The sequence below is a fragment of the Neopelma chrysocephalum genome, unplaced genomic scaffold (genome assembly GCF_003984885.1).
Source record: "Neopelma chrysocephalum unplaced genomic scaffold, ASM398488v2 Primary Assembly neopelma1_24, whole genome shotgun sequence".
NCBI lineage: Eukaryota > Metazoa > Chordata > Aves > Passeriformes > Pipridae > Neopelma > Neopelma chrysocephalum.
In genome coordinates, this window is record NW_020897693.1 from 32,679,131 (window position 1) to 32,707,010 (window position 27,880).

Consider the following 27,880-nt stretch of genomic DNA (forward strand, 5'->3'; position numbering starts at 1 on the left):
AAGGGAAGGGAAGGGAAGGGAAGGGAAGGGAAGGGAAGGGAAGGGAAAAGATTTTTTTTATTCTAAGATGAAATTAAGTGAATTTGTTTGTATGACCACTCATGAAACAATCGTTCACTGAGCTCTATTGCTAAATTGCTTGTAATGCTTTTGTGCAATGCATTTTATTTACCTAATGTATTTTCAAATGCTTGGTTTCTAAAGGAAATTTTTGTTAGCAAAACACATTCTGCAAAAAGCCAGAAATCATGCAAGTAAGGCGATCTTCGTAGCCTGAGCCTAATCTTATCTACTGGAAAGATAACCAAGGGTTATAGTTTAGGTTTATAAGCCTTTATATAGCATTTCGAAATCCAGGATGGTTTTGCTTTTGTCACTTAACTCATCCATTTGCAGGTAGAAACTATTGTTTTCAGCTAGTCTATATATTGCTTTGCAGATAGGACACAGGCTACTTGAAGGATACCCTTTTCTGTCAGCTGGGTATCCATTTTGTCTGTTTCTGGGGCATGATTATGTGGAAGATCACTCTGTGACTGTATAACTCTGTCATATTCAAAACTTGTGGATAACGGCCACTGCTGTCCTTTGGGCTGAGTTCCTTTGGCCAGACATGGAGCAGTGTGGAAGGATGTACCAATCTATGTGGATTTACACAGTTACAGAGTTTTTACTGATCCCAAACAACAGTTTAGAGCTAGACTTCTTCAGTAGAATATGTGAAAGAGGAGAGCAAGCCAAAAATGTGCATAAGAGTCAGCAGTAGAGATCAGTAGGTAACATCTGCACCTATATGTTCAGTTTCTGGGCTTCTGGAACAAACAAATTTTAAGTCTGGTTTATCAGAACTGATTCTAAAACCAAAATTGTTTTTACTCACTGGAGTAAAGTTTTGTAAGGCTTTGCTAAAAATCAGAGCACACTGTCAAGCAATTCAGGAGCTTTGTAAGAACACTCCATACAACAACATATGCTCCATGCAGACATTGTCAGCTGTGTGCATAGGTGATAAGGGAACATAAATTGAAATAACTAGAAGAGGAGTTGAAAATGGTTGAGAATTTGTCTTGGGGAAGACACATCTACCAATCTTCCTATTTAGGTAGCATTCCTCTGAAGATGAGGATCTTCTTAAAGCTTAGCAACACATTTAAAAGTACATGATTAAATCAGTAATATCATAGAAGCAAGCCGCTTTTATTTCTGTGTTAGAACACAGATTCAACTGCTTAATTCTAAATTTGTATAGAGGAAGCATTAAGCCACAGAAATTCAAGACTCTTCACAGCATTGCATCTCTTGCTAACTTAAAAACAATGATGGACCAGATGCCCCTTTCTTAGTTTCTGGGTTTTATTTTATTTTTCCGTTTCATAGAAGCACTAAGATGAGTATTACAGAAGTAGTTAGTGTAGATAAAGATTATTTCTAGCCCTCATCTTTGTGCTTTTCATGGATGCAAATTCCATCTATCCTGAAAGGCACAGGACTTTTTTTGCTTTGGATATGTGCAAATCAGTGTAAATAACATCAAAGTTGTATCTGTCCATCTGAATCCATGTTTTTTTTCCTGTATTTTATATGTTACTTTGTACTCACAGTAATCGTATAGAGAATGCTGAAGTGGCTTTTGTTAAGAGAATTTATTTGTTAAGGGACAGATTTTCTAGAAGTGTTGGAGTGACAAAAAATGATGGTCACCTACTGTGATTTTCCAAAATTTCTAAGCAAGAAATTGAAATCTGTGAGAATGGAGAGTGATCCCTTAAGAGGCTTTTATAAACATTCCTAAAGGTGAGTGTCTGTCCTTGCACATTTGGACCCTCAACACTGCAACCAAGTGGCCCACCCACCATATCATTCTTCTGTCTAATCTAAAATATAGTTCCTTCTTGAATTACTTGTTTGATTGCTTCATGAGATGCAAATTCAGTGAGTGTCCTTGCTTACATCTCAGGAGAAAGCGTCCTATTGTACATTTAGTTTATACCGTGAGGACTTTTCACAAACAAAATTGGTTAATTCTTTGTCTTAGAATACAAACAAACACAGTCAGTACTGCTTTCAGTTAAGTAAAATGTGGTGAAATTATAGTGGCAGTTATATCACAGTGGCACAAAGTAACAGAAGTTGCTTTCTTCAGGTCAGTCTTCTGTATTTTGAATAAAAAACTCTGCTAGTTCCCAGCACCTTCCATTCTTCTGTTTCAATATTTAAGTTATCTTTGATCTTGAGGTATGAGATTATTATTGCAGTTCTCCACAGATTAAAATGCTCTGTCTCCAGAGGGAGCTGCCTGCAGCATCCCACTGGGCTGGACACAAAGCCTTATCGACAAGGGGTGACTCTGCCACCCTCACCCCTTGCAGGTAGCACCTCATTGGCACAAACGGCCTTTTTAGCAGCCTTTTATTACTCACAAAGAAAAATGTTGCTTAGTGTGAGTTGGGATGGCAGAGTTGGGCTCTTGGTGAACAAGGAGTCCAGGATTATCATTCCAAAAAGCCCCCTGAGGCTTGTATCAAGAGTTATTAGCCACTCATTCAGCCCATGGCATTATTTTGTAGGCTTAACTGGGATTTCAGTGGTATATTGAGTATTGTATCTGTGTAGGGGTAAATTTTGCCCTCTGTTACCTTATAAATAGCTGTTACAGTTTCTTTTTTATGTTATTCTTTAAATCTCTTTGAAAGGCACAGTATCTTAATCCACTGTTGCTTTTTTTTTTCTTCTAATAGAGAATAAATACATTTGAAAATCCACACATGACTGAAACAAAATAACCCCTGCATGGTGTGTGTTTGGTGAGGAATACCTCATTTTGATGATTTCAGTCATCATTCATTTGAAAAGCAGAAGCTATGATTGTTAAGCCTCATTATTTTCAATGAAGCCTGACAGTTTCAAGGTTAAACAGAAGACAGCTACTTTCATCCCAGTGATATTTCTCTTCAAACATGGGCAGCTCTTCGCTAACTTGTTCTGCTCTGGTGTGTAGTGCCATTGCTTGGTCACAGAGTGGTGCACGTCCAAATTCAATCATCGGACAGTTATCTAGGCAGTGATGTGTGTCTCCCCAAAAGGAGCCTCAATTACTGAAGTCATATCCACCCTCCCTTATATAAGCCACACAGTATTTCTTTTTAAGTATTTCTTTTTAACTGAACAGTGATTTAAATAAGCCATGATCTCAAATTTTACTATTTTTCTGCTGTCTCCCAGAAAAAGTTTGCAGCCCAAACCTTCTGTTGGTCCTAACACTTTGAAATGTTTCTCCAGTGCTTTATGTCTCTGAAGCACATCAGATAGGGTGCTAGTGTGAGACCTACAGCAATACAGTGTCTGAGAAAGCTGCCATGCTTCTGAATATACATGCTATTAAAAGAGAGGACTAATCTGCCATTACTTTCTGAACTTGCACATAGACTGACAACTGATTCAACAGGGAAATTTCCCAGCAAAGGAAGGCTGAGGAAACTGTGACCTGTTAGTAACTGAGTTAAAACCCTTAGAACTCAGAAAACATTGATTCTGTGAGAAAACTTTCAGGAGAGAAAAATTCGTGCAATCCCTGACTTTATACTTGCATGGACTGATTGCACTGAGTTATGGCTGTCTGAGTGCTGCTTCCATAAAGATGAAGAAGTGCAGTAAATGTATGTTACAAAACCAGGAAAAATGCATTAGTTGGTTAGGAAGGAAAAGCAACTATGGGAAAACTGAAGGGAGAGGAGTATGTAAGCAGTACTTTTTCACCTGTGCTTTCACTCCCTTAGAGTCCCTGTGGAACAGCTAGAAGTAGCTGAACTTTCCACATACATTTCCCGGTGTCTCATGATTACATTTGGGTGGTGAATGCTTAATCTCATTTCAGGAATTAAGTCACCTGGTGAGTACAATGAAAGGTGTAGCTTCATCGTGCTTGGTGGTTCCTGGAAAACAAGAGTGTTTCAATACGTACCAAGAGCGTTAGTCATGACTTGTGGCAATAAATCCATGTTAACTAGTTTACCTGCACTGAAGTTACTAATGCATCCATGAGATAAAATGGATTTTGCAATTTTGATAAAGCTGTGCTATTTTTATTTCCTATCTGCATTTCTCATGTTGTATCATATATATATATATATAAAGAAAACAAAATTGTCTTTTCAGATAAGAAAAAATGCTCAACTTTGTACCAGTGAATACAACTATTTGAAGCTGCAAGTCTATTTATCTGGTATGGAAGTTGTGTGTATAGTAATCTGGACATGGTTCTAAAAGTGTTCTGCTACACACAGAATCTACTTTTATATAGATAGTTTATTTGTCAGAGAGCTTTCACTGAAGGATTCCATAAAATACAGACAAACTGAAGAAACAGATTGAATGATTGATTACTGGAGTGCTGGAGATAAACACGTGCAGATGGAAAATGCTGAACAAATTTAATCCTTTGCATTTGCCTACATACTTTAACAAAAGGAAAGAACAAATTAGGCTGGTGAGATTCTGAACATGCTTATAGCCTGTGCCTTAAAACTAAGGCAGGATTAGGCAGCTTTCTGTCCTACTTATTTAGACTGTTAGTTTTTCTGTAGTTGTGTCGACACAAGAATCATCCAGGCCACCTTCAAAATATCATCTTCCACATCCTCAGAAACTTGTCTTGTTGAGTATTTTGAAAAGGTTTTTGACATAAACCCCATGGGGTTATAGACATAAATTTATAAACTGAACAATAGAAGTATCTGTTGGATAATAGGCAAGATATTTTTTTAAGAGGAAACAACAGTTAAGTTTACATTTAACAAGAGACATGGACCACTCATATTTTAAAAAGTGCAAAAATTGATTGTCCCGCTTACACCAAAGTGTATATGTCCTGCAGGATTGCTGCACAGAGTTTTGTATTAATGCCTTATGAGGACCTCAGATATTACATATACTATAAAAGAAGAGTGAGCTGATATATTTCACTGACTGCAGATGGGTTGGGTTGTAGGTTAAAAAGTTTTCTGTAAGTTGTGTGCGTTTTCCCTTAGTGTCTGTCTTTTACAGTAGTGCTTTGTTTCTGAGCGTGACCACCACCAGGACAGCTTGGTTCAGTGCAAACACTGTCTCTTTCAGCCAGAACATTCCTAACATTAGCTTCCTTTTTTTTTCTCTCCTCTCCCTCTCCCCTGCCCCCTCTCAGGTTGGAAAGGCTGGTGGACGTCCTGAGGAAGAAGGTTGGAGCAGGGACCATTAGGACCGTGATCTGATTGAAAGCTGTAGTCTAAGGAAGCATTCACATCTGGTGACCAGGCTGCTTCATTCAGCACTGTGTAAACACTAAAGCCTTAACTTAGCAAACAGTTGTTAGAAGTGGGACACTCCAGCGACATTCCAAGCTGAGATAAAATCAAATCATAAATGTTTAACTACTTTGCTGCTGAGTTTTGTGATTTGTTGAAATGTTTCATTGCAAACATGTATTTGTTTTTAAGCAAATGCATTGTGGCACTGTATACTGTGAAAAATGATGTAGATGCTTATTTGAACAGTCTGTCCTCTCAGTATAGTCTGCTGCAAGACACAGATTGATCAATTTTTTAAATACTGCATGCTTCAGGTTCAAAATCCTGCAAAGCAGTTTCAAAATTTAAATTCCTTCTTATTTATGAGACTGCAAACAGTCCAGTATTTGTATGTTAAATATATTAATTGATAAAGTAGTTTGGCATTCAAGGAATATCTCTGGCTACTATACTGGATATTTTTTCCTCCTTACTCATAGCCCATTGAATTGCAGCTAGTGACTGTGGCTACATCAAAGGGCAGGATAAATGTATAGCTTTATACAACAGTTGAATAGCTTATGCTAGTACATGGCATTTTCAGTGTACATTAAAAAAGAAATTTACAGTTAGGTTTCACTACAGATGCATCTTAATAAATTGCAACATGAAAGTCTTGTGACGTACAGTATCTCAGAGAGTGGAGGAAGTTTCCTATACTGTTTTCAGTCACTCCTTTGTTCTTTCCTATGAGGAAAAGCTCTCAGATATTCAGAAAGCGCCTTATAGATTCAAAATTCTCCTTTTCAGTGTTCATCTTTTCTCACCCCTTTCCTACAAGACTTTTTGCCTGCTTCTTATAGACCTCTGATTGCTCTACAGTGCAAGACTACCATCTAGGTTGGATTTCAGGCCAAACTGCCAACCCTCTGCTTTTGTTTACTCACAAAGTGCCCTAGGATTTAACTCAAAGGCTGAAAGATAGAACCTTACAGGGAGGGGGAAATCTGAGGGCTGAAGAGAAAAATTTGGGGTAGACCTTAGACCTTAGAGATACAGGAGAGTTCAACCTAGAGTTATATTTGTGACCCAACCATCTCCCTGTATGAACAGTCAGGTCCGCACTCATATAAACCTGCTCAAGAAGGCAACTATAATCTCTCAGCACCCCAAATTCAGTAATGAATCTCAGGAGCCAGATGGGCTTTAAGATACTCTCAGAACCAGCCAGCTCAGGCAAGGTGGATGTAGCTCCTAAGGTTTCCACTTGCCTGCTTTGCTTTGTGTTTAATGTTGTTACATGGCCTTCTCTCTTAATGCTTGCTCGTTTTAATAGTGCAGTTTAGCTGGAGAAAATGAAATTTTAATTTTGATTAGAGAGAGAGACATTTTAATGTCTGGTTTTTTCTTTCAAGCAATTACGTGTTAAACCTTCCTCATCTGCAGACCTAAGCTCCCCCTAGTTTCAGCTGACCAAACCTAACCCCTTGTAGGGAGATAAGTAGCATCCCTCCAAGCCAAATTTACCAAAGTCACTTCTAGAAGCTTCTGAAATTCTCCTTTCTGACCTTTGGTCAACCCTAAGGTAGCTAGTGAGTCTGGAGCCTCTCCCCCACACCTATTCAATGGGAAGAAAGCTTAATGCTTCCAGACCAGAGGACTGCCACCCCCCCAGGTTCCAATTCCTTCACCATCACCCTTGTGCTGCTGCTCAGCACATTGGGTGATTCAACTGCTCTTTGTCCTACTGTCTTCATTGAGCTTTGATGCACTAAGTGAATGACAAGATCTCTTGACCTATCAGTGCTGTTGAACCATTTCTACTCTAAGGAAGTAGTGAGGAAGGAATAAAGATAAAAATGTATGGACTACCATACTGTTCTAGACCAAAGCTCAAAGACTGCCTTTGGCCATAACAAGTAGAAGATGTCTAGGAAAGGGTATAAAGTCAGGCCAGCACTAGTGACCATTCTCCCAGCTGGTCTCCCAGCAATTTGTTATTTAGGGGCTTTCTAAGGCAGACATGGTGTCTTTGTATTTAGCAGCATTTTTTCATTACCTGTTTTTGATTCCATTTAAATTTTTAGTATTTACTTGTTCCTGTCACAAGGTCTTATGCAGTTAATGATGCATTGAGTGAAGAAATGTTTCCTTTTCTTAGTTATGAATCAGCTGTATTCATTTGCTATCACCTAGTTTTTGTATGAGAGAAATGGTGAGTAACCATTCCCTGTTCATATTATTTCCATATCCCTTGTGATTTTACATATTTGGCATCATTTCCCCCCTGCTTCTCTTTTCCAGAGAGAAACCTTAGTCTCTTATAACGGAGCCGTCTCATGTTTTTATTTGGCCTTGTCATGCTAATCTATTTTTTCCAGCTCTGCAGTGTTTTCACTGAGATACAACCAGATTTATGCCTGGTATTCAAGATATGGACAAAAAGTGACTTTGGTTGTTGCCATAATTATGTTGTCTGTTTTATTCTCTGTGCTATTTGTAATCGTTTTTAGCATTGGATTTACTTTATGACAGATTATTTATTGGTATTAATATTTCTATAGTAATAACAACTTTAGATCTCATTCCTCAGTTGTAACGTTCAGCTGTGAATTCATCATAAGGTGTATGAAGACAGAACTGTTTTCTGAATGCATAATTTCACATTGAATGTCATCTGTTGTTTTAGCATGCATTCCCTGCTGACCATGAGCTCCTCTTCCATCTCTTCTCACAACTTCTCTTTAATACCCAGAGTAACATAGTATCATCAGCATCTCCATATGGTGATATGAAATACTGCCGTCTCCAAATTACCGCCTCATCAAGGTGGTTTCTTAATGAAGTTGAACATGGGTTCTGGGACAAAGATCCCTGTAACTTGAGGTAACTTCTCCTTCACTGTGAAAATGATAACATTTATTCTTACCCATTGTTTTAATCTAGCTTTGAACTACTTATTTTTCAATTTGAAGATCTTCCGTCTTACTCTTCGGCAGCTTTGATGAGGAAGATGTTTGCTGCTTTCAAAATGCAAGTTTACTAAATCAGGGCTTGTTCTCCATGCATGAATGTGCTAAGTTCCTTATCACCTTCCCCAAGTATTTCTTTCTCCAGGTGAAAAATCTCATGAGAGCGGACTTCATACAGCCAGACTGTTTGACCTCCAGCCTGTTGTTTGGAAAAGTAGGATTAGCCAGGCAAAAGCCATCCAGCAGGCATGATGCCAGATAGATCTGGTTGTGGGTAATACTTAAGTGATAGTTGCTTCATAATTTTCCTTTTGACACATTGTACCTAAGGTGAAAAAATAGTTCCCTACTCTGTCTTATGTCTTGTACAAAGCCACCTGAAATTAAGTGAGCATTTTAGTTAGGGTGTTTTGTCATAAATGACAAATGTAGATAAATGTGTTTGAATCATAATTAAATCAGGTGTTGATTTTTAAAATTCAGCTGGAAATGTTTGTCTTCTTTGAAAAAGACCTTGGGAAATTTACTGTGCTGAGAGGTGAAGGTTCAGAAAAGTTGGGTTCTCACTCTTCCTTGCTAACAACCTGGTGTGTGGTCTTTGGCAAATTCCTTGGTGACTGTCATTAACAGTATGCAGCCCCTGAAGAGGTTCCTGGGCTCCTCCAGGGATTTGCAAAAGCATCTGTGTGGCTATTGTCAAAACCCTTCAGCTTCTTCACCCACTGAACTGAACAGCAAAAGTCACACAGGTCTGGTAATGGAGGCCCAGCCTTTAGTGCCCTCAGCTGAACTTCTGGCCCTGTTGAGCCCAGTCTGACTTTTGCCCTTCAGTGTAACGAGGGTCGGAATTGTGCTCTGGAGAGTAGAAATAGGCGATAATGATAACATGAGTTAATTGGCTTTTATTGTGTGATTTATTCATTGAGAACAGATTGATGTCTCTGCAGAGCTCTGAAAGTGAAAAGAAGCCTGCCCTTATACAGCAGACAAATGCAATTGTCACTTCTGTCCTAGTATATGAGAGAAGGATGAGATTGCATCCAATTATGTACGAGGAGTACCAATTCATTTCCCTCCCAATGGAACAACAGTTCATGATGAAAGGTGGCTCACCAAGGTGATGCTTATGGTGACGGTTGTAATTACTGGCCAAATTAGGGTCCCTGCTATCTTGAAGAGCACTGAGATACTCAGAAACATCCTTCCCCTGTGAGATTTTGTGTCTTTCTCTTGATGATCCTGCAGCACGTTATGCATTGGGAGCCATTTCTGGTATATGCCAGGGTAAAATATGTAAATAGCATCATGTTGGCTCGGGATAAGAGCATTATTAATGCTTTTCAGCACTGTAATTATATTCCTAGTAAGCCTTCTCTAAGCCCTCACTAATTAACAATATTGTGACAAATCAACTTTAACAGAAAAGAATGATGGACCTTTAGTCTTTTAGTACTATTTTTCATTCAGCCCACAGCCCAAAACGGGTGGCATGGTTTTCTGTAGTACTGTTGGGAAATCTGCCGATATTTGAAAGTTCAGAGGCAGCTCAGTCTTGTTAGTGGAGTCCTGTAGCTGAAGTCAGTTTGATTCCTCTTTAAATATATTCACAACAAAGTAAAATTCACTAGTTAATCATTAATGTAAGGGAATATTAAAGCTGTTTTTATAAATAAACCATCCTATCAAAATAGTTTAGTGATGTCAATATGTTGTCATAGCACATTTATTTGTTTATTTATTCCAAATCACTGGACATTTTACAAGACTGACTCTATATATATTCTTACCAGGTGATCAAGAGTTGTACCATCTTTAATCCATGTATGCAAATGAACTTCCTATTTATTTAGATAGAATTTCTCTGTGCTTTTATTTCCTTCCTTTAGAATAATTGCATATTAAGGCTGTTAGGTTTGTTTTGGTTTTTTCTTTGTAATCTATACCACAGAATATTTTTCTCCCATGCAAGAATAAACTGTGAGGCACATGAAAGCACCGACGGGCAGTTTCTCTGATACTGCCCTTGCTGTGATCGCAGCATTACATGTACTGACTCTTGTCACTCTACCATTTCACATCAGGGATGCAGAAATGGACTTTGTTTGTTCTTCTCATGCATTGGTAAATAAAATGTATTCACAAGTTCAAAAAATTGAAGTAGTGTTCGCATATTAGGTTGATTATAAGTCAGCTGTTGAGCTTCAGTGTTCTAAACATTTCATTCTTCAGTTTTGTTGGGAGCCCATGTGTTCTGTGAGGCTTTTAAACAAATACTTCAAATGGTTGAAAGATTTACATTGCCAGTGCCTAGCTAAATATATAGTCTTTAGAAAAGACAGGGTTTATTTTGGCACCATTTGACAAACTCAAATATTTTAAACATTTGTTAAGTTCGAGCTTGCACATTTGAACTAAAAGTTTGCATTCCAAAATTGCATCTCAGGTTACCTGTCTCTCTCTCTTTTGTATTTTATAATCCCTTTATTAAAATAGTCTGCAACAGGAGTTGGGTTTGGAGTGTGTTTTTTTATTGTTAATTGTAAAATATTGTCATTAACAATCCATTTTAAGGTAATATGTACCTGGTAACTCTATTCAGCTAAACATCAGAAATACAAAACCAGAAGTGTTTTTCGAATTTCAGACTTCACATTGGTAGCCAAGACTTGATTGTAAAATTATTGGAATACAGGAATAGTGGGGCCAAATCCTGCAGTGCTTTATCTTATGCTATGTACTGTGATGAGTAAGTATTGCAAGACAGGCAGTAAAGAAAATAGGTTGAAAAGGTGTACTGAACTGATGAAATAGAATAGCTTGAGGAAAAGGAAAAGCAGTCTTTGACCTGGAGTTGTTTTTCTTTTCCTTCCCTTGGAAGAAAGGATGGGCAAGGGGAATGTTTAGTCTAATTAAAAAAAAAAAAATCAGCAACCAAAAGAACCCCATCACTCTTATTTTCTTTCAAGTTTTAACCTGAAACTTGTACTGAAACTTAAAATATTGAGAATTTATAGATTGAAATCACCCCATTTTGTTTAAAACATGCAAGAACCCCTGTTCAGCAAGTGTTGGAGTGCACCTTTACAATTGTGCTCATGCTTTGGCATGTTGCCCAGCCAGTCACCAGCTGCAAAGGGTCACACTCCTTTCTGAGAAGCTGTCATCAGGGGCGGTTTGGCATGTTCTCTCCATGGTGACCTTGGGCCAAAGGTCCATGCAGTGCCACATTCACAGAAGTTCATCATAGTTTGAATGGCTGCTGAACATGATAGAAGCAGGTACGTTGTCATATGGTAAAATAACAATATAACTGATAGAACTGGTCACAACTGTGGCCATAATAAAACAAGGGTATGATAACCCTTGCAGAATACATTACATAAATTTGTAATGATTCATACTTACACATGAATATGCACGCTGCATGTCATATACGATTGAAAAATGTAATGGTTTCCCAAAGAATTCAAAGGATGGAAACTCTTTTATTTGTTCATACACTAAGTATTAGCAGAACTATTTTCAGAAAAAAATTGTAAGAAAAATCAAAATATTAAGATGATAAAAAATGAAAAGCTACTTTGGTACTACTCTAATTCATTGTCTGAAGCCACAGGATTTTGTTCATGATTGTTTGACTTTCACTGATGTGGTGCCACAATTTCACAGGTTTTGTGACCAAAGAGGAAAGCTTTTCAAAAATCAGTTTATGAGAAATGAGCCTGCTGGTGTCTAGACTGATATAGAAATCAATTCAGATGTTGAACTCATGCTTAGAAGTAAGATTTCAGATATCTCTAAGTGAAAATTAGCTTTTCAAAAAGTTATCTCATTTCTTCACGTGGATATTTAACTTATTTAGAGAACATACTCAACCCAGATGCAATCTTTGTGAAAGTATACTAGACTAGAAATAGAATAACAAGCGGTATGGTCTCCATCAATACATGCTCATAACATGAAAATCATCCCATTTTGTCCTTTAATAGGCTATTTTAAATTATCAGCTTTGTTTCTTCCGCTTTATATAGGGAAAATTTTCTCTCACCTCTAACAGTCTACCAGTGTATGGAGAACATCAATATTACAGGTGATATTTGCTCAACATTAGAGGTAGAATTAAGCAGGAAAGGGAGATGCACAAATAGATAAATATTAGAAATGTGATCAAATGTGGCATTTATTTTATCCTTTTTTTTTTCCAAATGGCTGTACAGAAAATAACACTTCAAACCATGACTGTGTTATGGCAAACCAAATCTGCTGCTCCACCATATTTTCACTGGTGAGGACACTATCCTCACACAGTCAAAAAATGTAGGGCTCCATACCCACGGTACAGGATATGAATATGGAGCCATGGGGTTCCAAAACATTTATTAAACATTATCAAACATTTTGTTCCTGGAGTTCTGGGCTCGGATCAGCAAATTGAGTAAGATACAGATAAATCATAGCTTCAAGTAGGACTCTTCTTCCCATAAAGCAAGGAAGACACAAACCAGAACATCTGGACTGCCCTATTGATGCTAAAGCAGCATAGCAGAGAAAGTGCAAGGTAGAAATTAAATTTTCACAGCATCACAAAATATGCTGAGTTGGATGGGACCCACAAGGATCATTGAGTCCAACTCCTGGCCCAAGAGTCACACCACGTGCCTGAGAGTATTGTCCAAATGCTTCTTGAACTCTGTCAGGCTTGGTGCTGTGACCACTTCCCTGGGGAGACTGTTCCAGTGCCCAACCACCCTCTGGGTGAAGAACCTTTTTTGAATATCCAACCTAAACTTCCCCTGGCACAACTTCAGGCCATTCCCTCAGACCCTGTCACTGGTCACCACAGAGAAGAGATCAGTGCCTGCCCCTCCTCTTTCCCTCGTGAGGAAGTTGTAGACTGTGATGAGGTGTCCCCTCAGTCTCCTCTTCTCCAGGCTGAACAGAACAAGTGACCTCAGCCACTCCTCACGCGGCTTCCCCTCAAGGCCCTTCACCATCTTCATTGCCCTCCTTTGGATGCTCTCTAAGAGCTTAATATCTTTCTTATATTGTGGTGCCCAAAACTGCACATAATATTCAAGGTGAGGCCACATCAGTGCAGAGCAGAGCAGGACAATCCCCTCCCTCGACCGGCTGGCGATGCTTTGCCTGATGCCCCCCCAGGACATGGTTGGCCCTCCTGGCTGCCAGGGCACTGCTGACTCATATTCAACTTGCCACTGATCAGGACCCCCAGGTCCCTTTCTGTGGCACTGCTTTCCAGCATCTCATTCCCCAGGCTGTACAAACATCTAGGGTTGCCCCATCCCCGGTGCAGAATCCAGCACTTTCCCTTGTTGAACTTCACATGGTTGGTGATTGCCCAGTCCTAATTTGTCAAGGTCTCTCTGCAGGGCGTCCCTGCCTTTGAGGGAGTCAACAGCTCCTCCCAGTTTTGTGTCATCTTCAGACTTGCTTGGTATCCCTTCTAGTCCTGGATCCAAGTAATTTAGGAAGATGTTGAAGAGTACAGGGCCTAAGATCCTGTGGAACCCCACTGGTGACGGGTCACCAGTCTGATGGTACCCCATTCACTATTACCCTCTGTGCTTGACCTGAGAACCAATTGCTCACCCACCACATGACGTGTTTTCCAGCTGTGCGATGGACATTTTGTCCAGGATATGGTGAGAGATGGGATCGAAAGTTTTACTGAAGTCCAAAAAGATTACATCAACTGGCTTTCCTTGATCAACTGGGTGGGTTACCTTGTCATACAAGGAAATCAGGTGTCATAAGCAGAATTTTTCTCTCATGAAGCCGTGCTGGCTGTGATCAGTGACTGCATTGTCTTTCAGGTGTTTTTCAATACCTTCCAGAATAATCTTCTCTGTAACTTTACCAAGCACTGAAGTGAGACTGACAGGCCTGTAGTTTCTGGGGTCCTTCTTCCTGCCTGTCTTGAAAATCAGGACAACATTCAGCAGCTTCCAGTCAGCTGGGACCTCTCTGGATTCCCAAGACCACTAAAAAATCATCGAGAGACATTGTGTGACATCAGCTAGCTCTTTGAGGATTCTTGGATTAATCCCATCAGGCCCCGTAGATAGGAATAAGGTGAAACCCAAATATGCATGAGTGTAGAAGCTTTAGCTGCTTCAGACTTCAGACATAGAAAAGGAGGAAAACTTGTTACAATGAGTGACAGAAATACTTTGCTATGCTTACATATAGAAGTTTTAAAAACTTTATGGAAGTCAAAGCTGTTGTAATATTTGAAAGTAGATGTCTCAGTAAGGTTATGTGTGAGCATAAGGCTAGAAAATAAGTTGAAATTTGATTGTGTACATTTTTTTCACTAAAGTCTTGTTTGATAGGACAAGCTACCCTGATTCTAAATTTCAAATAAAGCATTTCTAATTAACATGTAGCTGTTTTGGTCGCTAGATAAGCAATATGAAAATTGACAGTGTCCTCTCTACTTTTGTTGTCCTATTGCTAAGGCTTTCTCGATATAAACAGGACACAAAAAGTTATATCAAAATAGTAAATATTGAGTTATATTTTAATAGGATCTGAACCCTTTTACAGTTTTCATCAATAGATCTCAGCACACATTTAAAAGGAAAATTAATAGTATTTTGTCCCTAAGTTAGCAAAAGAAGTGCCTAAATGAGCATTTGACTATATGTTGTATTTCTTCACGGTGGGCCTGATTGGAATTGACTAAAATAGAAAGAGCATTTTTTAGGCGGATCTTGACACCTCTGTTGGTGCTATCAGCACTGTAACACCACCTTTAGCCACCCACAGGTCTTTATCACATTTGTAATGGTTCCCATTCTGTGGCTTAGCAAGTCCCGGCTTGTGCTGTCCTAGAGAGCAGAGAAGGAGCAGGGCTTGGTTAACCTGACTGATTTTAGTTTAGCTAGCTTAGGTAGTGCTGAGCTGGCTGGTTGGATGTGTGGCAGCTCTGTGGAGGAAGGCAGTGGCCCACAGCTTGAGGGGCTGCAGCCTTTTCAGTGGATAGACTGATGACCACCAGAAACATCTGGAAGATCTTGTCTTTGCTAAATTACAGCTCTCAGGGATTCATTCTCAGTTGTCCAAGATAATAAGTTGCCACTGTATGAACAAAAGTAAGGGTCATGTCTATAGCAAAGTTGTCATTTTGTGGCTTAAGTGTTAATGTGCCTTTATGTGCTCAGTAGTTGTGTTAAGACAAGCTATAAAGTCATATCAGCAACAAATTTTATATGTACAAAAGGAATTTTGTAGTCCTTAAGAAAAATATTGTCCCTGTTGAACTGCTTTATAAACTAATGTTTGGCTGCTGGGCCATGGAAAAATCTCTGGAACTGGTTGCAACTTCCCTGGACTATACCAGAGTATCAACAAAAACGAATTGTACCATCCTAATTTTTTTTTCTCTTGTGAATTGCACTGATGTTCAGCTTTGCAAAAAGGAGTGGGGCTCTCTTGGAGACAAAGAGGAACCTGTGGCATTTCAGGGCATCTGAAGTTATATATAAAAATTAATGAATTTCTAGGCAATCTGTCATAGGGAATAGAGCTCAGAAAGGTTATCATGGTCCTATGGACAGACTGTTCCCCCAAGGGATATTTTCCTGTGGGAGTAGCTGTGTTGTGTGCAGTAACTGAGGTTCAGCAGCAGGATGATGTACACAGTCATGTCTTCTGCTCACTAGATGACCCATGTTCCCGCTTTCCTAGGGGTGCAGGATTCTTTGCCTGGTGCATATGTGTGCACTGCCAGAATAGAGATCTTCCCACTTGGACCTTTAAAACATATGACCATTTGGGCCCAGACATCTGCAGGACTGCAATTCCCCCATTCTTCCCAGTCGCTGCATATGGGACTCACTGCACCCATTTACAGTACTTTTGGACTGGAATTTATTCATCTTGCAAGAGCCTGAAGTGCAGAAGCAAGGACAAAGATGTGCAAACTCACCCTGCACTGTGTTAAGCAAAGGCTTGACTAAGGGCTGTGCTGCCAGTGTGCAGGGTTGTCTGTGGAGAGTAACTGCTTGTATCTGCACAGCTACAGCATCAAACATTTGAATACAGCAACAACCACCAGAGTATGTGCTGAAATGAAGGTCAGAAAGCTTCACAGTTCTGCTCTTCTTTGATCGCATAATGGAGAAACTCAGCTCAATTGCTTTTCAAGCAGATATATGTCCTGCTTCCTCCACATTTCACTTGTTTGCTCAGGATAACTTTATTTCCCCAAAGCTCTAACAGCCAGTAGAGTAAGACTGTTATAAATCTGAACTGCCTATACCTAAAGAAAATACGGTTTCATCAGTGGGTGTTTTTGTGAAATCCCACAGGACTGTTCTCAATAGTCCTATATAGCAAATCCTCAACTGCCTGTTGTAACCATTCACCCTGATTTCCAGTAATTACCCTTGTAATTTTGCATTCATTGAAATCTTGTTTGCAAATGACTAACTTTGCATGTTATGAGGTGTTTCCTCCAGAACTTTACCCTCACACAACCTCATTTCCTGTAGAGCCGACCATTGCTATTGAGTGACCTGCTACCTACTCTCTCATTAATAGTCTTTTTTTTCAGTGCTACTGACATTTTATCTTCTTAGAGCTCTTCCAAAAGCACCTGCTGCAGGTGCCTAACTAGGTGCTGTGCCTATTGCTTTCCACTAGTAGTAAAGCAAACTGAGGTCTGGCAGGCTGAACCACATATTATCCTCTTGACCCAGGATGTGTAGGAGATATACCACCACCTGTCATAGGCATGTCCTGTTCCCTCCTTCCACCCCACGCCCCACTTGCAAAACTGTAAATTATGTCTTTAGTTCCTACTCAGTTATTCCTTTACCTAAGTGATTGATATACAACACAGATATCTAGCTAGCTGCCATGGCAATCTATGGTGATTATAATTCATGCATGTAGTATATTTCAACCCAAAGAAAAAGTTCTGAAAAGCTATTGTGCATCATAAATGTGGGAAACCCTATAGAATTGTTCAACATATAAAAAAACAAATGGCAGGCTCCTCTTTCTTGACTTACTGTTGCTTTTCTGGTGGACTCACCCTAGAAGAGCTGGATACCAACAACAACTACATCAATTCCAGTACCCCTTGGTCTGTTACACCTAGAGCAAGTCCCAGTCCTTCAGGTGGAACTACAGATGCGTGGGGAATTACAGAACCCTGATGAAGGACTCCACAGAGAATCTGTTGAACTTGTTTTCTAGTCTGTCTTTGTCTTCTTTTAGCTTCAGACCAACAGGTCTCATTACACTTCCTTTTCATGAGAATCCAAAGAGAAATTCTTCTTTTGGATAAACTGAGTAGAGTGAGTTTCTGATATCACTTACCAGGTATTGTCCAAACAGTAAGGCGTTTCTAATTCTTGGTCATGCAGATACTTGACTTGGACACAACACCCTTTTCCTACACTCAGATATAGTCCATATAAAGCTGATGTCTCCAAGCCCTTACTGTGTTCATTCCTGATTCAAAGAAACATGCTTATTCTCTAAGGCACAGCATCACACCATCACCCATCACCAACTCCTCATGCTTGGTGTCAGTCCTACACAGCCCTTCAGAGTATGTGTATTTGTGGTCCTTTCCTCCCTAAGAATTTCTGGATGTGGAAGAGACTAGAGAGAAAACTATCTGAGGCATAAAACAGTAATAAAAGAGTAATCTGAAAAAAAAAAGAAAAATGTAAAATAGAGTTAGGAAGCTCATTTCAATGAACTCTGCTTCATTAATACTGATACCTATGTCCTGTATTTTTGTTGCTGGACCATGAACCTTGCCAATATGGAAAGAAATATATTCCTGTCATAACCATCTGAAAGCAAAAATTGCTGAAGCCAGGTAGATGTCTAGTAAGGCTGCAAAAAAAAAAAAACCTAAGTGATTGTGTAGTTAATCTTGTTGGTTTAGTTGTGTTCCATGGTGATTTTAATTACACTGTAATTTGAGCTAAGTCAAAGGATGGTAAGAATAGTGGCTGGGTAGAGGTTAGTGGAATGTGAATGGAAAGAAGTGATCTTGGGGGTAGATCTGATGGGCAGGAGTATTGCTCTGCTCCCAGAGAGGGGGCGAGGCTGTTCTTGGCATGAGTATGACAGGGAGGGAACAATGCCAAGAGGCAGGCAGGGCTGGCAGGAAGGGATGACAGCCTCTAAGTAGGAAGAGTGATACTGCACTGATCATGAAAATGGGGTGAGAAACACTGCACTGTTGCTGGTTAAGAGGGAGGAGGTCAAAAGCAGGGCTCAAAAAAGTAAGAAAGGATATCACAGGAGCAGAACTGGAGAGCTGAATGCCAGCACTGAGTATCCACCCTCCCTGGCAGGCACTTCATATCTGTAAGGCTGAACCCTGAATTCACTTGAGTTTTGTCCTACCTGACAGCAGTCTCTGGCCCTCATGGTTAGAGGAGTATCCAACTGGCAGCTTAGTTTTCAGGTCCATCAGTAATGGCTGCATTTGATCGTCAACTATGGCACTGATGGACTCTAAGTTACTACTGTTTGACTAAGAAATGCTTTGTGCTCTGCAACACTTAAAAGAAATGTTGTTTAGGTGGATTGTCATGGAGTAGAATTAGTTTTTGACCGAAGTATTCCTGTGAATGTTAACACTCTGCTTGAAATACACCTAGCCCTACTACCTTGGACTATAAGACTCATCAACAATCATTCTTAAGTCCATTCTGCAGCCTTCTTACAGTAATGAGGCACCACTGAGGGTCAGTATTAAGAACACACATTGTACACATAGATAAAAATATTTTATTTTTGTGGGGAAAAAGAGACAGATCTCAGAAAACAAAGGCTGTATTTTGTGCTTCTGTAGTATGTACTGTGTATGTGGCACATAGGTCTTAAGGGAAGTGGTAGTTTGTGCTGACATATAATATATTTTGATGCCTTATATTTCTTAAAAGACAAAAACAGTCACAGGGATGACAAATGGCCCTAGCATGGCAGAGCTGGCTGCATCCCTTTAGTTAGAGAGCAGTCTGTGGGCAGAGGTCTTGTGGACTCCTTTGAAAGGCAAGAACGTCCCTATAGCAAACTTGTACTATCTAATGGGATCAAGGCCACAGATTTCCTCTTTGATTTTCAAGAGCTCTTGTCATACCAAAGGAAAACCAGCACTAAATGTGTGCCACCTTTGCCTGTGCACTTTGGGGAGTTCTTATCACAGTAGAGACCACATTTCTGCTTTCAAATTTTGGAAGGACACAGAATCTTTTGCACTTTCTTACAGTGCTCTGGAACATTGGCTCTAAAGCAGAAAAGTAATGACAGATTGCAAAACAGATCCTATGAAGCTTGCTTTGTGAAGAAGTTGATATAACTTTAGTTCTCCTTTTTACTTCCCCACCTCACAAAAGCAGGTCTAAGAGTGGCTAGCTGGAAGCCTTGTTGCATTTTCCTGTAGTTACAGCACCAACTTTGTAGATTTAATAGCAAAATTCATATTCTATTTCCTTCTGTTATATACTTGCACAGATTAGATTTCAATATGCCTTTTTTACAAGGGTAAACGTAATGATTTCTAAGCCACACAAATTCAGAAGTGTGTCATTTTAGTAAAAATTACTTGAATTCTATGTATTATTTCCATAATCTCTTTTCCCACTCCTGTATATCAGTATTTTTTCTGTATAGATTCTGTGGCATGTATGCAGTCTTGCTTTTCCTGTAACTATTTCTTGACAGCAGGATCAATCCTGCTCCTGCCAGGTGCTGAAACTGCTGAACTCGCTTTGGCTGAATAAAAGCTGTGGGTGCGACACCCGCAGCTCTTGGCTCCCCTCTGTGGAATGCTACATTTGTATTAACATGTATCTTTCTTTGTGATTTTTTTTTTTTAACTGAAAATGATGCCCTTTAAAACCTCTTCCTGAAGAGAGAGAGAGTGAGGTTGAGAAAGAAAAAAAAATACACTCCCCTTGGAATTTAACCTTAATTTGAACCAAGATCAGTGAAAGAAAAGAACTTTCGTGCATTGTTCACCAGCTCCACCCAGCCAGCCCCTTATCTAACCTGAGTCTCTATTGCCTATAGCTTTGTAACTTTTGCAGTAGTGCACTCCACATGCTCTTACATGCTTTGAAACCAACCTGGAGACACTGTGACATTATAATACCAAGAAATACCTAGTAATTCCATCCTGCAAATCCTTAGACTGCACAGTGCAGTAGCAGGGACTTTCCTTCCACAGGTTTATGAAGGGCCTAGTGTGTATGGCAAATAAACAGCTGTGGCTATTTCTGACCCCTGGCAAAGGCGACTAGCTTCTGAAACCCCTGCATCAGCCTCTCCCTACACCCCAAACCAGGGGATATTTCGGCATAAGTAACTCTTCATTTTAACCTGATTCCTTGGACTTCTTTTTCCTGTTAGAGGGAAGCAGCCAACCCTTGATTTGCATGACGTCAGCTCAGGGTCAAAATTCAACCTTAAACACACATAAAAAAGCAAGCTTCCTTGTTTGCTGTTCAGAGGCAGACTTCCATTGTATGTCTCTTGTTGTCTGCACTGGAAGAGAACAGCCAGTAGATTGCTTTCCTATTACTTTTTATGCCCTAGAAAGGGAGACAGCTGCTCCAGGTGTGGTCCACATGTATGCTAGCCCCTATCAGCCATCTGCTCCTTGCAGTCATCTCCCTTCCCCATCATCCCTCAGTTTCTCCTGACTTGTAACCACATGATCCACCTTCCCCCACTTACTGTCTGCTTTATATCCTTTCTTTCTGTGTCCTCAATCTTTCTTTCAAGCCCTCATTGCTTGTTATTCCCATGCTCTACAGTCACAGGCCATCTCTCTGGTTCTCCAGGGTCTTGTGTGAGCCTGACTTCCTCATACCCACAGCCCTTTTTGCTATGTGCAGCCTCCCTTCATCTGCTTGCAGATGTGGCAGATACCTGGCAGATGGCAAATGTGGTGCCACCCCTGCTAGCAAAATAAGTGTCCGTCATCTGGGGAGCAAACTCCTTAAAACTGAAGGCAAGAATCAAGCATTCACAACAACTGCTTGAAATAAAGACCAAATATTGTGTGGCTCAGAAGGAAAGAGAGGGTACTATTAAATGCACCAGTGGCTTGCCACGTAACCTCCCTTCTTTTAACGACTGCCGGCTGCTTCCCTTTAAAAAAAGGTGTTTTGCAAAATGCCTTTTGTTTTTGTTCTAGATAACGTAGTAATAAAACCCTTCAAGGAAATACTGCATATGGCATTGTTATTGCAATCCTCTAGTGTTTGAAGGACCCTCTGGAAAGAGTGTGCACCAAGAGACAGGAGGGAGGAAGCAGGAAAAATCAAAATAAGAAATATCAAGAAGACACAGTCAACCATGAATCATTTCTTTCGGTTGAACCCAAAGCAAGATCAGATTTCATATCCACCCTCGACTGGGCTGGCATTTTCACACACACTACAAACCCATTGGCATGGAGGTGGCTTGATTTCGTGGTTATCACAGGGGCTATTGGCTTATTTTTAAGGCCGACTTAGGTTAGGGTGGCTGGGGGAGACCTTCTATTAAAAAAAAAAAAAAAACACAGATCACAGCAGCTAAAAAAATTAGATAACCTTCCAGGCAGGTAAGCAGTTTTAGTAGATACCCACCCGCCAGGGAACTGCAGCCCCGGTGCCTCGGCGGTGCCTGGAAGCGCAAGTGATCCCACAGGGGAGTGGCGGCCGCTGCGCCCCGCGGAAGCGACGGCTCCGCGCCCCGGGAGCCGCCGCCCCAGCTCGCTCCGGGTCTCGGCCGGCAGCGGGAACAGGAGCAGGAGGAGGAAGAGGAAATCCCCCGACGTGCGGACGCGCTCCGGCCGCTGCCCGCCCTGCGAGGACTCCCCGGGCGGGCGCTGCCTGCGGCGCTGGGCCGGAGCTGCCTCAGCAGCCGCGTCTGGCGGGGCGGGGGGCACTCAGCCCCTGCTTGTAGGAGCTGGGCGGGTGTGTGCGTGTGGCCTTCCACACAGCCACGGGCTGACAACTCTGTGCGATCCCCAACGCTGTACAGAGGGCGGGCTGGAGGGGAGCGGGAGGCTCCTCGGCTCGCCCGCTCGCCTTGCCCGCAGTCCCGGCCGAAGCCTCCGCGCCCTGGGGCCGATAATCCTCGGCTCATCGGGGGCCCACACACTCGGGGCTGTGCGTGCCTGCGGGAGCGGACCAGGAAATCCCCGCGCGCTGCTGAGGCGTTTGGATACCCCCACCCAGCGCTCCGCAGCTGCGGCACCGACCGCCCGGGACGCCGGAGCCTCCGCGGAGCCCGCCAGGGGGGACCGCCCTCCGCTTCGGGGCGGAGGCGCAGCCCCACCAGCCGCTCGGACACCGGCAAGGTGCGGAGGAGAGGGCGCCGGCTAGCGCAGCCTGGTACCCGCCGTGATGGCAAAAGTCTTTCGTCCGCCCCAGCTTTAATTCCTCCTCTGAGCATTTCGAGGCGCCCCTGTGTTTAGTAAGCCGAGCAATAAGTTTGTACTTAAAACAGTGTTGTATTGGAAAAACGTTTTTCTTGTATTTTTCCCCCCCGTATATCTTTAATTTTCTAAGTGTCCCTCTCCCTCATACTGGCTCAGGCTGTCGCATGTGCCAAACCGCAAAGCCTATAGAGCACAGGTCCTTGCAGCTGAGGAGAGCTCCAGTCTGTGTCTTAGGTAAATTAAAGACCTCTGTGTCTTCGTGTGTCTGTATATTGACTATTTTCATAGGGGTTTAGCTGTGGTTTGCAGCTCAGTATTGAAAGGCGTTATTGATACTTGCAGGGGAATATTGAGAAAAATATTTTTTTCCTTTTTTTTTAATGTTTTCTCTTAATTTTTTTTCTTACTAAGGTTACTGTCATGAGAACAGTACCGTCATACTCCACGACCTCATCGACACGTGCAGTGTATTTGTTGCAATCCAGAAGATCTGACTGCTAAGAATTATTCCATCCAAAATACATATATTTTGATTATTTGCTCTTAGATTGCCCTGTGACCAACGATTCACCTGATTAAGTACAGTGACCTTTCTCCTTCTGAAAACAAAAATTTGAAAAGGAATGACTCCTTTCCATGAATGTCTTTTCTGACTAATGCATACCATAGCTTTTATTCTATTCCAGCATTTTGAGAATGAAGACAATATATACAATTAGAACACACTTATTACTTAGAAAACATATTAATACATATTAAAATCTCGCATGTTACCAGAAACTTGAAGGAATTGGCAAACTTTTAAGACAGTACAGTAGACTGAAATATTCTAACTTCTCAGATGAATATGTATTTGCCAAGAAGTTAAAAAGTACTCTACAAATAGCCCTGTTATCAGATAATATGTGGGAAACACTGTATCATTCTTTTATTTTTAGTGAAAGAAACATATTTTCATAAGATCAAGAGGAGTCTGGAAACTCATTTTTTCCAACCTTTAAAAACCCAAACTGTTGCTTAAAAATATTGAGTGTCCCTTGAAGTTCCATCCTGTAAAATTCTGTGTGCCTCTTAGAGGCACTTAGAAGGGCTGGTATTTAATTATGTCTTACTTATTACATTCCAGTAACCCATAGATTATAACATGCTCTGTAACAGAGCAAAACAACAGTCCCTGTTATCAGCTTGATAACCAAAGATCGGAAGTACCTCTGAAGGCCTCTTGCTTCTGCCACTAAGGTGTTTCCAGACTTCATTTGACTTGAGCACTGCAGAAGCCCATGCAGTTGTCTCCTCATGGGCCTGCATTAAGCAGTTGACCTCTCAGTGCAGCACACCCCCCCCTTGGGATGCTTTGAGCCCAGTTGTCTGTATGTGTTTGTGCTTGTATGTGTATGTATGTTTGTGTGTGAGACTTTGTCCCAGTGGGGAAGAAACTCATCAGTAGGTCGATCTCTCTCAGATACTAGAAGCAACAGAAGGAAATCCACTAATCTATGCTGCTGATAATGGAAAAGAAGAAACACTCTGCAGCCCAGAGTCCACCCAGCCATCCTTCAACATCCTTAAACACCTCTTTCCCTTGCTTATTGTCATTAGGAGAGTGATCTCAGAAGGCTTTATTCTTAAAGATTGTATCAAGGAAAGAAGAAGCATTTGGAGATTGCATTCATTCAGCAGGGCATTGCTATGTATCTCTTGATTGTTCCACCTGTCCATCCTGTATCTTGAGTTTGACCTAGTGGCTTGCATTCATATGGGCACGTGAAAGAATTTTGCATGAACTTGTATGTCCTTCATTTGTATTTATTGAATTTTTGAGGAGATAATGGTCTGAGTAAGTCATTCCCACCTTTCCTGTTGTCAAAGGCCACTAACAGCCTAGAAAGGCAAAGGGATAAGCAAGGACACTGAGCGTAAAGGAGCCAAGCTAAGGTTGCCCACAGCTCCATGGTGCCCCACACCTGAGAGGGATGGTGGGAGCCCACAGGATGCACACACCCCCTCAAGCCCCCCCAGCTCCATTTCACCTGTCACTGATGATGTCCAGGCCAGTTCTGTGACAGGCAGAAGCAGCTGGGTTGAAGCTCAGGATCCATTTGTTGCTGGGTTCATTTTCAAAGATGAAAATGTTCTGAGAGGCTTTGCCCACTGTGTGTACACAGATTGTTGCCTCTGCTGAAACACCCAAGGAAACTCAGGTGTGTGTCCTCCAGCCACCCACCACCCTACAGAGATGAGAGTGAGGGTTGGGCCACCACGATGCTCTGCCAGTGCCCAGCCACTGGAAAAGAAAGAGGGTCTTTGTCCTAGACCTTTCTGGTTTCTACAATTTCTGCCTGAATTTGGGATACGCTGATGATTGTGGGAGGGGGGGGAGGGCAAGGAGGAATCAGCTGTTGTTCTAAATGAAAGTGATACTTTAAAGTCCAATAACCTTTGTACCAGTCTCTCTGGAAATACAGAATGCTAAAAATTAGATCTAGAGAGCTGCCTTCAACCTCTGCCTGTTAAATCCTGATAAAAAAAAATGGAATTCTGTTTAATTTGGTGAATCTGTTGTGTTTATTTTTACTTAGCACTGCATAGCATTACATACAACTTTTGGCTCTGGAAGGGATGAAGGGCAGGAAACCCTGGACAGATTTAAACCAGAAAGAAATGCAGGCTAACAAATTCTGACTGGTTCAGTGAGATGGAGATGGTGCTGTGTCCTCCTTTTTACTAGAAAGATATCTGGCATGAAAGCAGGATCTTTGTTGCCTAGGAATTAAGTTGTTGCTGCCGCTTATTCCTTACCTGAACTCCTAATCCTCTGTTTGTGCTATGACACAAAACAAATCATTTCTCATAGACCAAAGGACTGCCTTGTTACAATTAAAGTCTATTGTGTAAAAGTATAAATGGCACATTGATCGTTAAGGTAAGCTGACTTGTAAAGAGTAATTCTTGGACATGAACTATGTGGTCATTTAATGTACACTTTGGAGAAATCATTATGCACGGGGAGGTAAATCACAAACAGTAAAATGCTTAGTTAGCCAATTAACATGTATGCTTGGTCTAAATAGACCCCAGCAGAAACATTATGAGATCTGGTCCTCTTTCTGCAGAAGACAAAAGTATTTTGATACTGCTTTCCCTGGGAACACCTTATTCTAGATTTCTTAAAATTTCTTAAACATAGAAGGAGCCTCCTCCCCTCAAATAAAAATAAACCCCCACGGCACTTTACAAAGTGGGAAATATCCAGAAATCCTTGAACCTCGGACTCTGCTGAGGTCCGTGTAATCTCAGTCACACTCATTAGGAAAAGAAAAAAGAAAAAATCTACCCCCTGCCCAGGGAGTGTTTAAAAGGATGAGTGTGGATCCACTGAAATGAGTCCTGTCAAGGTCAGCTTTGTCTTGTAAGAGGAAAGGTGACAGGGTCAGCGTTATTGCACATGATGAAACCCCCACGGGGGCTGGAAGAGGTCATCTCTCTCCTCCTGTCTTCCCCTTCGGCCAATGTGTCCCTTGCTGGGGCAAACCTCCCAAGGAAGGTGATGAGATTTCTTGCTGCCAGAGAGAAACCCTCGGCTGGACAGTTTTGAGTTCCAGGCTCCCCTTTTAGGGTGAGGTGGGAGAACTCCTGTTTCCAGAGTACAATTTGATTTTTGGGAAGCGGAATGTTCTCCTGACCCCCCCAGAGCAGGCAGGAAGTTCCAGGGTGATGGATGCACATTGTTGGGCCCCTTCCATATGATTGCCAACACCTAGAGGGCATTGCCTCGGAAAAGCATCTCTGGGGATCCTGATGTCTCCCACTTCTGCACCTGCGTAAGCTCTTACGGGGCACCTGTAGTGGGCGCTGGGAAATTTGGAAACACAAACGGGTTCTGTGGTGGGATAGTTGTCTACGTGCTGGTGCACAGAGACTCGTCAGACACGGAGGTTTGCACCTCTAGCCCATGTCCCCACCGCTCCTCGTGCCCGCCGACACACGTGTAATGCACCCGCACAGGGCCCCATAGCCTCCCTATAAAGGCAATGCCTTTAGCCTCTCATCACTGTATTTTGCTTGGCTTTGAAAATTAGCCTGTTTGTATAACACCAATAGAAAACATTTATGCTGGAAGCCAAACAGGCAAATATTTTAATCTCTCATATTAACACAGCGGTTTTCCAATCGGTTGATTTTTGTGCTCTATTATTTATTTATTTGTGTATGTGTTATTCATTCATTCGCCCCATTCGTTCATTCATTCTCTCATTCATTCTCTCCGTCATTCATTCATTCCTCCGTCTCTTACCCTCCACCGCCGAGCCCGCAGTAACCCGGGCTGTGCCCACCGCCCCCTCAGGAGGTAGCCCTCGATTTGTTGCCTGCCCGTTGTCGGGGTGTGATGGTGCTGAGAGACACCACACCGATCCCTAATAGGTCAGACTTCTGGGTGTCCCTGCGGTCCCTGGAGGGGGGGAGGGGGCGCCGAGTGAGAGGACCGTTTGCCTGCTTGGCTGCTCTGTGCTTGGGGCTGCTCCCGCCGCGGCTGGGTCTCCGCAAGTCAGTGCGAGCAGTGAGGGACCACGAGCACTGCGCTGCACCCAGGCAAAGTCCCAGATAGCGGCCCCTGCCTGCGGCCCAGCTGACACAGGGGGGGACGTCGGGGTGCGCCGTGGCAGGTAGCGGAGCGGGGTCGTCCCGGGAGGAAAACGGAAAGAAAAAGCCTGCCGGTGCCGACTTGGCCGGCGGAGGGGGAATGCGCAGTCAGACCACCAACATGCCTGGAGCCGTACAATCCGCCACTTAATACACTTCTGCAATTTAAACTTCTGGGGACCCCCTCCTTCCAAGCCGATTTTCGATATAGGTGTCTTCTCATTACACTCCTCCCCCCTTTCCTTTGAAATGCCCCCCTCCCACCCTCCCGTTCCCTTTCTTCTGAGCCCCTCTCTCTAATTCTAGATGAGTATTACTTTGCTCTTTTCGTTGGCCAAGCACAATTGTGTTATTGGAGATAATGAATTCAATCCCCATCAAAGAGTATTAGGAGCGCCTTGGCCCTGTATTGCCTTTTTTCAAACAGGGAATGAAAGGCAGAGAGAAAATTCTCTGGATAGCCTCTGCGCTGGCAGCTTTTGAAGTGAAAGGAGGCGGGCATTGTTGTTCACATTTTTGTCCATACGGCTGAAGAAAGATCGGCGGCTTTTGATGAGAAGATGAGAACCGCCTCGTAA

At 41.9% G+C, this 27,880-nt stretch overlaps 1 protein-coding gene across 9 annotated transcripts in view; it reads left to right on the forward strand.

The window, feature by feature from the left end:
- The window catches only part of MIPOL1 (mirror-image polydactyly 1), a 195,361-nt gene extending 172,093 nt beyond the window's left edge, over positions 1-23,268 (forward strand). For 8 of the 9 annotated variants that reach the window (XM_027671033.1, XM_027671016.1, XM_027671025.1 and 5 more), the window contains one exon: positions 5,180-10,738. In XM_027671033.1, coding sequence (XP_027526834.1) covers positions 5,180-5,246 — 67 coding nt within the window. In that variant the 3' untranslated portion in view covers positions 5,247-10,738. Of the gene's footprint in view, positions 1-5,179; positions 10,739-23,072 lie in introns of those variants that run through there. The other variant, XM_027671082.1, reaches the window with a different exon arrangement.
- Positions 23,269-27,880: the final 4,612 nt, after the last annotated feature.